General features: G+C 27.7%; 1 protein-coding gene across 5 annotated transcripts in view; it reads right to left on the minus strand.

Annotated features, from left to right (window-relative positions):
* roq (roquin) overlaps nucleotides 1-16,011 on the minus strand; it is a 108,312-nt gene that overhangs the window by 26,786 nt on the left and 65,515 nt on the right. For all 5 annotated transcript variants that reach the window (XM_067284527.1, XM_067284524.1, XM_067284526.1 and 2 more), the window contains 4 exons: nucleotides 6,350-6,534; nucleotides 6,035-6,279; nucleotides 2,777-2,891; nucleotides 2,449-2,524 (listed from right to left, as the gene is read on the minus strand). In XM_067284527.1, the coding sequence (XP_067140628.1) occupies nucleotides 2,449-2,524; nucleotides 2,777-2,891; nucleotides 6,035-6,279; nucleotides 6,350-6,534 (621 nt within the window). The remainder of the gene's footprint in view (nucleotides 1-2,448; nucleotides 2,525-2,776; nucleotides 2,892-6,034; nucleotides 6,280-6,349; nucleotides 6,535-16,011) is intronic.

The raw sequence follows: 16,011 nt of genomic DNA on the forward strand, positions 1-16,011 counted from the left end.
GCAACTCCCCTACCCTCGAATTACCCGAAGTTTGGACTAATTTATACAAACGGTTAAAAAATCAACAATAATTCTACTTTCATTTCCCACACCTCCAATGTAGAGTAAGACGCATGCGCATCGATCTTTTAAGTGTATCTTAATATACGTTACATGTATTTTGTGTGTGTTTTCAAATTATGTTACATGTTTTTATATTTATATTTTAATGTAACATGCACTTATGGTGCTCTTCCAATTGGTTTTTACCTTTATGTATGTTAAGGCGCATGCACATCAGTTTTACGTGTTTACAAAAATATTTAGTTTAAAATTTATACTTGTTCTTAAAAGGTTTTGTTCGAAAACGGCTAATGTTGTTAATTTTTAAAAAATTTTAAATATTTTGTTCGAATTCTCTACTGTAATTCAAACTGCCTGAGGACGATGTGCGTAAATTACGTCGAAAGCACTTGCACAAATAAAATATTTCTTTTAATTACTTTAACGCCTCCTTATTTGAAGTTTTCAATTGTATTAATTGAAAGACATTTTACTTAAAGTAATAATCTTTTCAAACTTCTTAATCATCACACAAAATATCTTAAAGATGTAATACTTTTAACAATCTAACAGTAAAATGCATTATTTCTTTAACAATAATTTTATATTTGATACATGATATGATTGAAATTTCTAGCATATCATATATATTTATTAATTCTTTACAGTAAACTGCAATTCTAATAGTTTTTTAACATTTCATATGCCATAGTTTAAAAAATGTAATACATTCAAGCTATCAAGCATCAACACAAACTAATAGTTACATTACAAAAATCTACTTAGTTACATATGACTAATGAACAGGCTTATTAAACACCCAGCCTATTTAATTAACTTACCCCAAAATGCATTTCTGCCTTACTGGCCCATATCAATTAGATGACATAAAAACAGTGTCCATGGTGACAATTTGCCAACATTACATTATACATTAATAGTACCATTATTACATACACATTAATAATAGGATTCTAAAATTATCACTAGGACAGTAACTGAATAATAGTAAACAAGTCCACTGAATAGTCCCTCTGTCTTTATGGATAATAAAGAAGACAGAGAGTGCACAAGGTTTTTACTGGAGTTGTTTACTATTGTTGAGTTACTGACCCAGTGATAATTTTAGAATCCTATTATTAATGTATATGTAATAATTGTACTATTAATGTATAATGTAATGTTGGCAAGTTGTCACCATAGACACTGTTTTGTATGTCACCATCCAATTGATAAGGGTCAGTAAGGCCGAAATGCATTTTGGGATTTAATTAAATAGGCTAGGTGTGTAATAAGCCTATTCATTAGTCATATGTAACTAAGTAATTTTTTTTGTAATTAAATAATACAGACAAGAAGCTTTTTAACATGATAGTTACATCTTCACTTACCATTTCTACATACCAATTTTGACATTTGATAATGTTTTTGCATCTCTTATTTATCATTACTCCTTTTAAATACTATAAATTATGAAACTCTCTATTATCTTAAATGCCTTTCTTCTGTATTTTATAAACAATTTCATATCTTTCTGTCCTACTTCAATGTTTTATTTTATCAATTTTCTGCACATCTCTATTCTTTGGACTAAATTTCTTACTTTCATTTATACCTTACTTGTCATTCCTAATCATATATTCTTTTTATCATAAATTAATTTGTTTTAACTTTTTCTTTTAACAATATTTCACTTTACTTAACTTTCTGCTTCATTTTTCTATCTAACCATATTCATCACCAAATATAAAAATTTATAAACAGTGTTTAAAAATAGAATAATGCTGAATAAGAACAATGCAAAGACATTTGTTTTTTGGAAAGTTAAAACTCAAATATAATTCATTTAAAAAATTGCTTCTAAAATTATTAGTCATTAGTCTTTAAATTATTAAAAATTTCAGAGATAATAATTTTACTTACTTTAATAATAAATTTTTATAAGCATTAATTAATGATTTCTTTAATCAATTTTGAATAATTAATTTCTTTATTAGCTTAAATACAACCTGATAAAAATATAGTAGTCTTTCATAGTTTGGAGTTTTAAAAAAAATTTGTAAATTAGACATTTTAAAATTTCAAATGTTATAATATATATCTTCTTAAAAATGATATTACAAAAAAATTTTTAAAATGTATTCTGTTTAAAATACATTTAAATAAAGTCATACAATATTTTCTTTTAATAATTTGATAATTTTTCTTGGAAAGTCATTCTTCTATGTATTTATTGTTTCAAGAAGTTTCTCAATTATCAAGTTAATATTTGTAAAAATATATTTTGAAAATATTTTTTTCTGAATTTTTCAAATAATAATAAAACCACATTAAATTACAACAATAACAACAACAAGTTTTATGTTTTGTATTGTAAACAACAATTTAAAAAGTTGTCATACATACCTTTATTTCAGAAACACTGACATTGTTTTTATCAGGTAATGAATTTTCTTCTGAACATAATTCAGCTACTTTAGTTCTAAAATATAAATAATAATATTTAAATCCAATCTGATTATTCTCATTACTCTTATTAGATAATTTTACTTTGATATTTATATAATATGCATCAATTATTTTTATTTTAACAATTTAAACTAAATTAAAATCTTTAAATTATAATAAATTAATTAAGATTGTTGTGCTTGTATGAGATTTCAATATTAGTCTATTTTTCACTATATGCAAACTATTTAACTTATTTTTGTTACAAAGTAAAACATATACAAACATCGTTTGAGACGGTTGATCAGGTAAACAATCCATTGCTACTGGAACCATAGATTCCACAACTGGTATATATTGATCCCCTATTGTTGGAATCAAAGCAACAGGAACAGCAAAACCTTAAAATATATAGTAAATTATAGTATTGAATTCACTTTATCTTCAAATCACAAATTTAGAAATATATTTTTAAATTTTCTTGTTTCCTGTCTGAAAAGTAAATAATTAATAGTTATGTCAAAAAATTACAATATCTTTTAAAGAAACTAAAAATGGCCTTAATTAGAATGATTCAATTTAAAAAAAAAATGTTTAAATAATTTTAAAAATCATTACTGTTGAGAGGGTTATTAACTCATATTTTTAACTTTCTTGTATGACAAATCTGTCATCTATACTAAAGCATCAATGACATGTTTGCTTATAACCCAGTCTTAATTTAGACATTATATGATAACTAATGTTTGCATAAACAGGAGAACCCCATTTATCTGAATCCTGTTAATCCAGAAAAAGAAATTTACATGTCTGTAATTTACATGTCTGCTTCATTCTGAGACTGAGTAAGTGAACTGACAATTATAGTCATGAAAAAATATCCTGAAACTGCACAATTTTCCAAAGATGTAGTTGATATTGACAATAATATTGGCCCTTCAAAATTTGTTGAAATGTTCAGAAATATAGAAGGGTGTGCAGATGTAGAGATCAATGATATCAAATTGTGTTTGCAATGCAACAATGATGAAGATTTTCAATTATCAGAGAAAGACATTATTGTGGCTTGTTCATTTGATGACAATGTGGAGACTTATGGTAATTCTAATGATAACACAGGTAGTATAGAGACAAAAAATGGGTGATTTAGACATAACAAAGTGACAACAATGATCAAAAATGTGTTAATATACTTAGAAGGAACCCTACATGGAACCAACTGATCTCATGATGGTAAAGCATCTATGAGATCATGTAGCATGTAAACATCACTAGAAGCTGAAACAAAACAAACTCTCAGAATTCTTTACTAATTGAAATGATGCACAATATCCTAATTGAAATTGAACTGATGTAGTATCCTAATTAAAATAGAACTGATAGTGTATGTAGATATGTCTTTTGCTTTATACTGTTAATATTGTTGTAAAAGTATATATAATGTGTAATAAATAAAATAAAATGTATACCTAAACTGTATTATTTATGTCATTAATGAATTTTCCAGATTATCCAGATTTTTGATCATCTGGACTGGGACTGGTCCTGGTCCTGTTTGAGCTGGAAAAGCAGGATTCTACTGTATAATGAAAATCCAATAGTTATTTTTAATAATTTATTCCTAAACCTTGTTTTAGATTACCAAAAAGAACAAAGTTGAAATGTTAATTACAAAATTAAGTATAGTAGAATCTGCTTAAAGTAATCACTTTAGGACCGTCGATAAGTTTCTCAATTATCCTCCAATACCGGAAAAGACAGTGATTCAATATTTGTTATTGTTATTGTTAGATAATCAAACTGACCATTACTTGTAAGTATCTGTTAAAATATTCTGATTCAAAACTTCTATGATGTCACCAAATGCCCTAAAATTTGATAGAATTCCTCATAGTGAAATTAAACTGTTTACAGAACATCATACAAAAAGATATTATTCACTATAATTTAACATTTTTGTTTTTATAAAATAAAAAATAAACTATTACAGTTTGTGCATTTATTCCAAATTTCTTCCGTATTTCTATTAATGTTTCTACTGCTATCAATTTCAGACAGTTTTTGTTGCACACCTAGGTCAATTATAGTTTTCTGTTGTCTAATGAGAGGTTACTTTTCATCTTTCTTCTTTTTAAACCATCTACTAAGCATTTAATTCTAACAAAATAAAATAGTCACCTTTCTTTCTCAGACATTGCAAAAATTTAAAAAATGAGAAATTCTGAAAATACTCATTAAGAAAAGCTTTTCAATTGACAATATTAAAATGGAAAAAGTCACTATGATGTCATAAGACAATCTCATTATCAATTTCTTAGGTTTATTCATAAATGGTACAATGTGTTTTGTGAATACAAAATATAAAATATCATAGATTTCTGACAACTTTACAATACTGGAGAGTTACTATGTCATGTCTTAAGAGATATTTGTGAATCTGGTTTCTGAATAGTTGTGATGCCTTAGAAATGATTAAGTTGTATTCTGCTAACTTGCCACTAAAAAATCCTAAAAATTGTAATTTCTAATTATCTCGTATCTTTAACATTGCAGTTTAAAAATATTTTTATTTTTGCTTATTTTGTTTGTTATGTATGCAAGAAACTTCATTTTTTGGCATTTTCTGCATGATGAGCTAAGCAGTTTACCAAATTTTATTGTAAAGCTTAATTAACATGCTGAGAGGCTAAAACTCCAATATATATTTGGGAAAAAATATATGGTAATAAACTGGTTCTTGAGATAAATCAGAAATTTGTTAACAGATCACACATACAAAGCAGCAAAGTTTAAGCTATTTATAAATAACTGAAACAAAAAATTTGGTTCCGGAAAATGAAATAATCAAATATAATATAATAGTAGATTTACTTTATTGAAGTATTAATTTTTATATTTGAATTTTCACAAAAAAAAGATAAGTTGCATTATTTTGTACCTAATTTTAAAAAATAAGCAAAAAATATTGAAAATAATGCTAGTGATCATTGTTTTACTTTGATTTTTTTTAATAAAAATGATTTTTAAAATAATAAATGCAATTTACTCAAATTGCATACATTTGCTTCCATCATTGATTGATTTTGCTACCCAAAATGTTAACATGTTAATCACTGATTGGCTTGTTATTACCCATGTTGATCAACACTGTCCAACTAACAAAAATAAACAATCAAAATGAATATTTATTGTACAGAAAACTTTATTTATTGTGGAATATTATACTAAAGTGATTTAATTATATACTGTATTTTACGGACTATAAGACGCACCTTAATTTTTAAGCAATTTAAAAAAAAAAAAAAAATACCTATAAGACGCTATGGACTATAAGACGCACCTGAATTTTGGAGGCAATTTTTCAAAGAAAAAAGTGCGTCTTATAGTCCGTAAAATACCGTATAAAATGAGAGTTCACTGCATAGGTTTCTGCAACTTAAAACATATTTAAAACTTTTAAAAACTTCAATCAACAAAAAGATTTTGAGCTTAACATAAATACTAAGAATATGAAGTAAATAAACAGAAATGATTTTTCAGTTACCTGGTCCACCTGCTGCAAAAAGAGAAGGAGCTAATGCAGCCGATGATAATGGATGTCTCACTACTGAGGTTGGACTAGTAAGTTCACCCATCTGTGAAACAGCATTTACTTGAATTGGAGCAGGTCCTCGTATTAAAGATTTCGAACAACGAGAAATTGGACCATATTTTGAAACAAATGGAGGATCAAAAGGAATGAATTCGTCTTTTTCTGAAGGCCAAAAAGAAGCATTACCATTGTTCTCTCTGAATTACAAATCAAAATGCAAATTAATGAATAGATAAGTTGCTGATTTTAACATTAAAAATGTCTTACTTTTGTAACATTTCTTCATCTTTGTCACTTTTACTTGATGACAAATTCTTAACTAAAACATTATTGGGGTTCTGTTTAGAAGAATCACAAGTCATGACATGAGAAAATATACTAGCTGAAGTCCAGGGTGAATAATAAGAAGTTCCAACAGAGGATTTTGAAAGACTTTTTTCTTCAGCTGATATCTATATAAATATATATTATATAAATAATACTATACATAAAAATACCTTATAAAAAATGAAATATAATAAAGACTACAAATAAAGTAAAAAATTCCAAAATTAACTCATTTTTATAGAAAATAAACTTTAATTATTCTGTATTCATCAAATATTCTGTAATCTGAAAAGTTATACTTCATTTGTTCTTATTTATTTAAAATAAATAATTGCAAAATTTTTTTATAAAATTTAAAGATAATGTTAAACAGGATATTTCAAAATAAATTGACATTAGTAAAAAAAATTTAATTCTGAATAATACGAAAACTTTTTCGTTAAAAATATTTCTTTGACAATTGGGCCACTGCTTTTATAGTTATGAGTAGTTCATATCTGTTAATGAGGAAAAAAAAGCTTAAAAGAAGACGACGGTGGATGGGATTGATAGGATCACTTCACCAAAGCAGAAAAATGTGAGCATAAAAAGAAAGGGATTTTAAGAAAACTGTAAAGCAAAAAGAGACAAGAAAAAACTGCATAGAAAAAAATTAACTAAATTAAAAAATGAAAGACTAGATATAGTTTATACTGATGATCAAAAATAAGAAAATACACAAATGTGAGCATGAATGTGTGGAGATAAATATTCATTTCCTTTGATTTTGCACAATTTACTGACAAGGAGTGAAAAATGGCAAATACCGAACATTCAGGAATATAACAAGTTTATGTTTATAATGAGCGAAATGTCATAACAATTTTAATTTATACTTATTTCCATACATTTTCTCACAGTTATAACAAGGGTCACAGATATACCAAACAAATTTTCAGTAGCTATACAAACACACAAACATTCTTAATTGTTCAAGTAATAAGAAATGTGATACAAAAGTCTTGGAAGAGATAAAACTGAAAGAATTACTTAGTTTTATGACCACTGAATAATTATTTTTATGACCTACATCCATTACAGGCCTATTTATCACTTAACTTTCTTTTTGGAGACCACCCCCCTCTTTCTTAACTAACTTCCGGCCTTACTCTGCCAATTTACCTAATCATCACTACAATTGTAAAATTACCATATACTCTAGTTAGAAACAAACCTTTATATGAGAAAGGTGTCTATGAAGAAAAGAAAATGTCTGTCAGTTTACAAAAAAGTAGAAATTATTTGCAAGTTAGAACCTGGTGCTAAAAACATTGAAGTGTGTAGAAAGTTTTCTCATATCTATACTGTTGAAGATAGCAATTGAAAAATAAAGCAATCATCAATTTTAAGATGTGTAGATTAAAAGACTAACTGAAACTGGGCATATTATTAATTAGTATTATCTTTAATTACAAAAAATAAATCGTTAAATATTAATTATATTGTAGTTTATATAACTATTAATATAAATACAGTATAATGTAATTTATTTAGAATTAAAAATTAAAACAGATTTCATCACTATATATCAGTGATGTAGCTACAAATTTTGCCACCCACACAGCATCTCCTGAGTGTTTGCATCAGAAGCAGCTGCCCATTCTCCTCCTAGTTACATCACTGCTGTTCATTGATATAATGAGTAACGGTTATAACAAAGAAAACTTGCTGGTCTCCTAATGCTCGTTATAACTAAGTTTGACTGTATAATACAGATTAATCGTTGATTTTTCCAATACATGATAACCTTTTTTTATCTGGACATTATTATAAGATATCACTTAAAATTTCCATGACTATCAAACTTATTCCCTGGAAAGCCACAGATGGCATGTGTAAAACATACATTCATTTGAATAGTCTGCATTGCAATTATTGGTTATCCCTCTAGTGTTTAACTATCCTGAATTTAGCTCATATTATTTACATTTAACTTTAGCTATAGTTTCTAAAAAGATGAAAGTGTCAATTATATCAAACAAACATCAGTCCACAATTAATATATATGCTTAATTTAAATATCTAGCAGTCTGTAATGGTCAAGAGACACTAGAAATGTATAATTTGTAATGTAGAACATTATGACTTCAGCAGATCTAGCAAGGCTATGAAATTAAGCATGTTGGAGAATCAGTGACTGACCTATACTAAAATGAGTAGTAAGTCAATAATCTCTAAGCTTAGAGATTATTGAATCAAGAAAAATAATATGCTTCTTCAAAATAAAAAATGTACATCAACAATTTTGACATTATTGGATTGCAATCTGAAAGAACTGCAGACCTATACATTTCCACTGTCATCCATCTGTCCGTCTTGAGAACAGTGTTAGATAAATGGAATTCAAGACCAGATATGGAAAGCTTAGGGACAGGAGGTCCTGATTAACTATATGAACTTCCAATACAAACTGGAAGTCACATTATTTCTATTCAAAACTTTCCCCTGAAAAGAGTTAGACAGATGACTAGCACGACTCCATTGCTAATAGAAAAGTATGATGTGCAGGGGCAAGACAGTACAGTACTAATTTGAGGTAGAGGGCATATATTTTAAATTAAATAAATTAAAAATATGATTAAAAATTGTAGCCTGACATTGTGACAATGTCATAATAAATAATTGCTCATTAATTATGTATAATTTATGGAAATATAAAAACATAACATAAGATAGAATTGCCTCAATTCTGATGCAAATAAGATTTGTCTAATGAACAAAAGTTATTATACAATACAGTGGAACCTTGCTTAACGAGCACCTCGCACAACAAGTATTTCAAATAACAAGCAAAACAAATTGTAAAAATTTGCCTCACTTAACGAGCAATATTTTGCTTAACAAGTGATGAGGAGAGGAAAAGCCCTAAATTGTGCACATGCAGCATGCTCCATCAGTCTGTGTTTAGCACTCGTTCCACTAGCATCTTAGTGTTGCTTGTGATCACATATTTTTCTGAACTTGTGTTCACACATATTACTTGATATACATCAACAACCACAGCCCGTTATATAATAAACACGCCAAATGGTATGCCAAATTCTTGGGTCATTAAGTTTAATGACCGATTCCAAATTAAATTTTAGAAATGTCTGAATTAAAAATTAACTGTTTATAATTATTAAATTTAATACGAGATGAAAACATAACTGCCTACCTCCAGTCAAATTAATTAATTTCTGATATTTAATTATAGCTTTTACATAACCCAAGAATTTGGTATATCATTTGGAGTGTTTATCAAACATATTAGCTGTGATTTTGTTTTTTGTTTCTGCAAATTGAATTCTCATTCAGGATGGTTCATTCCGCGCTAGAAGAAAAGACGATGATGATTCACGCTCCTTAACAGTGTATATTGTACAATTTTTTTTTATTAAACATTATACATAAAACATTTCTCATTCATTTCATTCAGGATGGTTCATTCCGCGCTAGAAGAAAAGATGATGATGATTCACGCTCCTTAACAGTGTATATTGTACAATTTTTTTTATTAAATGTTATACATAAAACATTTGAGCATTTTTTGGTGTGGAACGCATTATCGTATTTTACATTAATTTCTATGGAAAAAATTGTTTTGCTTAATGAGTGTTTCGTATTATGAGCAAGACTCTGGAACGAATTATGCTCGTTAAGTGAGGTTCCACTGTATTATGTACAGTGTAATACATATAAGTACAGTAAGACCCCGCTTAACATGGGACATGCATTCCTAGATGACAAAGTGCTAAACAAAACAGAATTAATTTTGTTTATTATCTTTTTAATCAGATATAATTAATCTTTTAATTTGAATTTGGCATATATTTATTTAAATTTTGCATGTGTTGTTCTATTTTTGTTTTGATTTTGGTTTATACTTTTAGTTTTGTTTTATATTTTAAACCTAAAAGTGAATAATAAATGAAACTGAAAAACTTATTTAATTATACAGTAGAACCCCAATTATCTGAAGTAATGTGGATTGATGCTACCTCAGATAAAATGGACAGCCATAGTCATTTTGGATTATAAATTAAAATAAGTTATAAAAGATTTATATAACATCATTTTAAGCCTAATTTTATACCTTAATGACTTAACTCATAAGTAAGAATAATATTTTTTACACCACTTATTATACAATTAATATCTACAATAGTTTCAAAAATAAAAATGATTATTATTTATCGTAGTTAAATTTTAATAGCAATGATTTGTCTCTCACATTGAAGTTAAATGATAAAAAACATGTATTCAACATGTTTTTTATCATTTAATTTGTAATACATGTATAATAACATGTATTACAAAATTATTTGTTTCTGTTATCATTTTAAATTTTCTTTTATGAATTTCAATATAAAAAAGTAGTGTATTCACTTACAGGTTCACCTTAGATAATGCAGAACCTTGGTTAATTGGAGTCAAATAACTGGGGTTATACTGTAATTAACTGGTAGGTTAAAGGTGGTTTTTACTCTATTAAGACAGACTGATATAGTTTATCAGGAGTATATTTCTTGAATGTCTTAAGAACAATGTGACAACCTCTTGGTACACCAAGATTTTCTTGTACTGTTCTACACCTTTGCAATGGCATCTGAAGATCTACTTTACAAGATATACAATAAAAAATATCTGTTTTCTTTTCTGTGATTAACACAGAGATCATGCTATGTTCCAGCTAGAAGTTCTTAAATCAAGAACTCATTTTTATTTGAAATGTACTGTACCTAGAAACATAATTGCAGGGTGTATTTGTTTAAAAAATTAAAACAAACTTTATATGATAAAAAATTATCTTAATAAAATTCCAACTTTTATAATATAAAAAATGAGGAAAAATTAAATTGGAAAAAAATTACAAAGAGAAGGTTAAACAAGAAAATTCTAGAACATCAAGCATATATTAAAACATGAAAATTCAGTAACAGACTTGCTAAGAAACTTTAAGAAAACCCAATAATGTATAGAATAAGGAAAAGCTACTATAAGAACTGAATATTGACAATAACATAAAAATTGTAAAATTAATCTTATGAGAAATATTTAAAATAAGTAGCAGCAAATGTTTGAAACTCTAAATATCTATAATCCCAAAGATGAACTATTATAACACAAGAATAGTAAAACTTTTACTTATATATTTATGTTATCATCCCAAAAAAGCATTTTTGGAATTTTTTAGATACCTGAATAATAGCACAATATGCACAATAAATAATACAGTACAGTGAAATTCAACAATTTCCAAAGTGATTATATGTTAGTTTGAAAATAAAAAGAAAATTATATTTTTTTTGTTTTAATTGATACATCTTTATTACTGCAAATACAAATGTAGTAAGAAAGATATTTTCATACTTTTGAATTCTAAATGCCAAAAACAGCTTATTAGCTAAAAACATTAACATCATTGATTTTATCCTTGACTTCATATAAGTAGTTTGTATCTTTTAAGTATACAATAGTAATAACTTTTATAAATGTCATATAAAATATTATAAATAATTAATATTTATAAACAAAATGTGAGTTACCTTAACAAATTAAATATATATAATAATATATTATCAAAATGAATTACAGTAGTACCTCGGTATACATCTGCTTTAGAATATGTTCAATTCGGAATACGTCTTGTTTGGACTAAACAAATTTTGCTCGGTATACGACTTTTGTTTGGTATACAACTTAATTCAATTATACGCATCATCTATGAACAAGTAGCATTATCGGTGTACTAGACCAGACTAGACGTTTGCAGTGCCACGGTCTATAACTTTGTTAAATTTCTTCTGATTTTAATTTGTAAGTAAAACTTTATTATTTTTATTAATCATGAATTGCAAAAAGGCATATGAAAAGCAACAGAAAACTAAAAAAATGACTAGAATCACAATGGAACTGAAAAAACAGATTGTTGAGAAATATGAAGGTGGCATGCATGTTCAAGATTTAGCTGTTGCATACCATATTCCGAGAATGACAATATCGACAATCGTGAAAAATAAAGACATTATTAAATCTGCTAAAGTTGCGAAAGGGGTTAAATCAATTTCTAAACAGAGATTGAAGACATTAGATCATGTTCAGAAATTGCTTTTGCTTTCGATAACTTTTTTTTTTTTTTTTAAATTCTTTCCGCCCTGTGGGCACTAAGAGGGCCTCTTTTAGAAGGCCCATTATGGGTTTGGCCAGGCCCACAATGGGGCGACCGGGTGGTGAGGGACGGGGCCCGACATATCCGAACGGTCCACCCCCCGAAAAATTCCTGGGGATTATTCGACCTGTTCGGATTCGATCCCGGGTCCCCCAGAGCGGTAGGCTGCCACCTTGACCGCTCGGCCATCCGGCCGGCGCTTTCGATAACTGAAAAACAATGTGCTGGCAACAGCATGTCAGAAGCAATTATTTGCAATTATTACTGTAATAACTTTAAAAATCTATAATAAAATTTATTCTTTTATTAATGTGCTCAAACAGTGTTTCAATTATTTTAAAACCCCATTTATATACCATATCAAGAAAAGTTTTTTTACGTGAGAACGAATTAATCATTTTTACATTACTTCTCATGGGAAAGGTTGGTTTGGTATACGTCCTATTCAGTATAAGTCCAAACATCAGGAACGGATTAAGGTCGTATACCGAGGTTCCACTGTATATAAAATAGAAATATAGTTTCTGTACTAATTAGCACTGTTATTTCAATTTTAAACTTAAAATTTAATTTTTACTTAATATAAAAATTTAGTAATTTCATTTAAAAACATTTATATACCAGTTTTATTCAAATAATAACTATAGCTACTATTTCAAGCTGATTTTTTTCTCTGCAGTTCCTATTCAAAGGCAGTTATTATTTCAATTACATTTTAATTCTGATGACTTCAAGGTATTTTGTTCAGGCAATAAATAGTGCAGAAAAAATGATGTGACATTTATTGTAAGCAAACAGATGCACAGTCAGTTTCAGACTATAATCTATTAAATGACCATATCATTTCAAATAAAATTAGGATATAGCTTTTATATTGTCTACTTGTATCTTGTTTATAAGTAAGACTAATTATACTAGTGTAGTTTCTGATTTGCAAAGAGAGGAAGTTTTAGTCAAAAGGTAAAACAACATATCTTTATTTTCACAGGTAAACAAGGTCCAAGTAGACAATATAAAAACAAAAAAGTAAAACATTAAAGACATACAGGTAAAAAGAATTAGGACACAGCCTTACCTTCATTCAAATCTATGTTCCAACTACAGGTGCTGAAGAAGAAAGAAAAATTCTATAATCAACTTCAGCACATTATTTATTAAATACCAAGAAAAAATGAAATGTTTATTATTAGGAATTTAATGCAAAAGTGGATAATGAAAAATCCCAAATACAGCAGGCAAATCTGGTTTAGGAATAAGCAAAGAAACTAGTGAATATCTTATCAACTTTTTAGCTCTAATACTTTTTCCAACTGCAGATTTAACACCTGGATCTCACCAAATATACAACATGGAATTAAAATGATTATATCTTAGCAAGTAACAGCTGAAAAAGTTCTGTACACAGTTGTAAAATACTCCCTGGTGTTGATTAATAGTATATGCCAGTTATTAATAGTAGATGCATGCATAAAATTAAAAAAGAATAAGAAAAATACAATACCACTGGGTTTCGACTTATTGAGATTTCAAACAAAATTTAATAATATAAAAGCCATTGTCTGTGTGCATGTGTGTGTGAATTCCTTATAACACCTGCTATTTTCGTCCAATCCAGATGAAATTTTGGTTATATCCTGATTGAAAGTAAAAATTTTTTATAGTGACCAAGTGGCCCATTTTATTATCCAATTGGAAGTAACAATCTAACAAGCCTGTTATTTAAAATGTATTATTGTGCATTAACTATGCTTTAATTGGCAGTATAGACTACTTAATTTGTAAGAACATTAGCTACCCTTCTTAAATTTATTGAAATCTGTACTCTTCTCATTTCTTCATCTCTACTTTATCATAAAAAGTATTCTGTCATGCTTGGCTTCTAGTTCAAGATGAATGCCAGCAACAGATTCAAGGTTCTGGGTCTTCTTGATACAGAATGAGCAATTATTTTATTGTAACATTGTTACAATGCCAGGCTGCAATCTATTGATAACAGGAAAAGTACAATTTACAGGGGCAATACTAATTTGAGATGAAGAACATAAATTTTAAAATTACTGGTGTCTTGCCCCTGTACATTATACTTTTCCTGTTATCAACAGAGTCATGCCAGTCATCTATCTAACTCTTTTCAAAAAAAAATTTTTTAATTGAAATAATGTGACTTCTGGTGAAAACCAAAAGTTCATATATAGTTAATTGGATCCCCTAAGCTATGGATAACATATCTGATCTTAATTTTCATCTATCTAACTCTGTTCTCAAGATTAAGAAAGGACAGACAAATAAATGGATGACAGTGGGAATTTATAAGTATACAACTTTTTCAAATTGCAGCCAAACCAAAAGAACTCTGGAAAGTTATTATAATAAAAGTGGCTGAAAAGCACATTATAAAGAAGAAAATAAAAGAAAAGATTCCTTGGCTTTCAAATTCAGCAATTTGGAAGAGGAAGTCAGGTGGGCTTTAAATTAATTATTCAATAAGAAGACAACAGGGCCAGACAATGTTCCACTTGAAAGTAGATAAGGATTCTATTAAAAATTTAAATTTAATCACATTATGTTAATAGATTTGGAAAAAGCTTGTTGCCCAACGATTAGTTGGCCTATCTTCATACTCTTACTTGAAAAAAAAAAAAATATATATATATATATATATATATATATATATATATATACATATAAGTGTGTTCTAATTACAGAACAATTGCTCTAATATCTCATGTTAGCAAAATATTTTTCAAAATAATAGAAAAAAGATTAAACCCTTTATGGAAAGATAAGTGGCACTTGAACAAGTGGGATTTAGAAGAGGCAAAGATACCTGCAGAGAACATTGAAAAATATATTTATTTCTGTTTCATTGACTATAGCAAGGCATTTGATTTAGTTGATTACACAAAACTTTGGATATATCTTAGGACAATGAGTATTCCTCAGGGCATCATAGTTTTACTAAGAAATCTCTATACTGGTCAAGCTATGATAAAAACAAAGTGATAATACAGAATGGTTTAAAATTGAAAAAGATGTTAGAAAGGCTGCATTCTTTCACCATATCTTTTTAATTTGTATTCATAATATATACTTTGTAATGCATGTCTGGAAGATATGAAGATAGGAATCAAACTTGGTGGAATGAAGGTCCATTATTTAATGTATGTTGATGATGTAACCTTGGTGACTTAGGTGCCGAGAACATAAGTCACTTGAAAGCTCTTATTCCAAGAGTAAAAAAAAAGAGTGAAAAGGCTGGACTATTTTTAAGTCTGAAGAAAACTAAGATCACTGATACAGAAAAAAATGTGATCCAAATTAATGATGAAACAATAGAAGTTGTGGATAACTATTTATTTAGAGCACATGTTCACAAAAAAGGCACCTGTTCTAAAGAAATTTGAAAAATAAT

The sequence above is a fragment of the Centruroides vittatus genome, unplaced genomic scaffold, assembly GCF_030686945.1.
Source record: "Centruroides vittatus isolate TY-2023 unplaced genomic scaffold, ASM3068694v2 scaffold_1319, whole genome shotgun sequence".
Taxonomy (NCBI): domain Eukaryota; kingdom Metazoa; phylum Arthropoda; class Arachnida; order Scorpiones; family Buthidae; genus Centruroides; species Centruroides vittatus.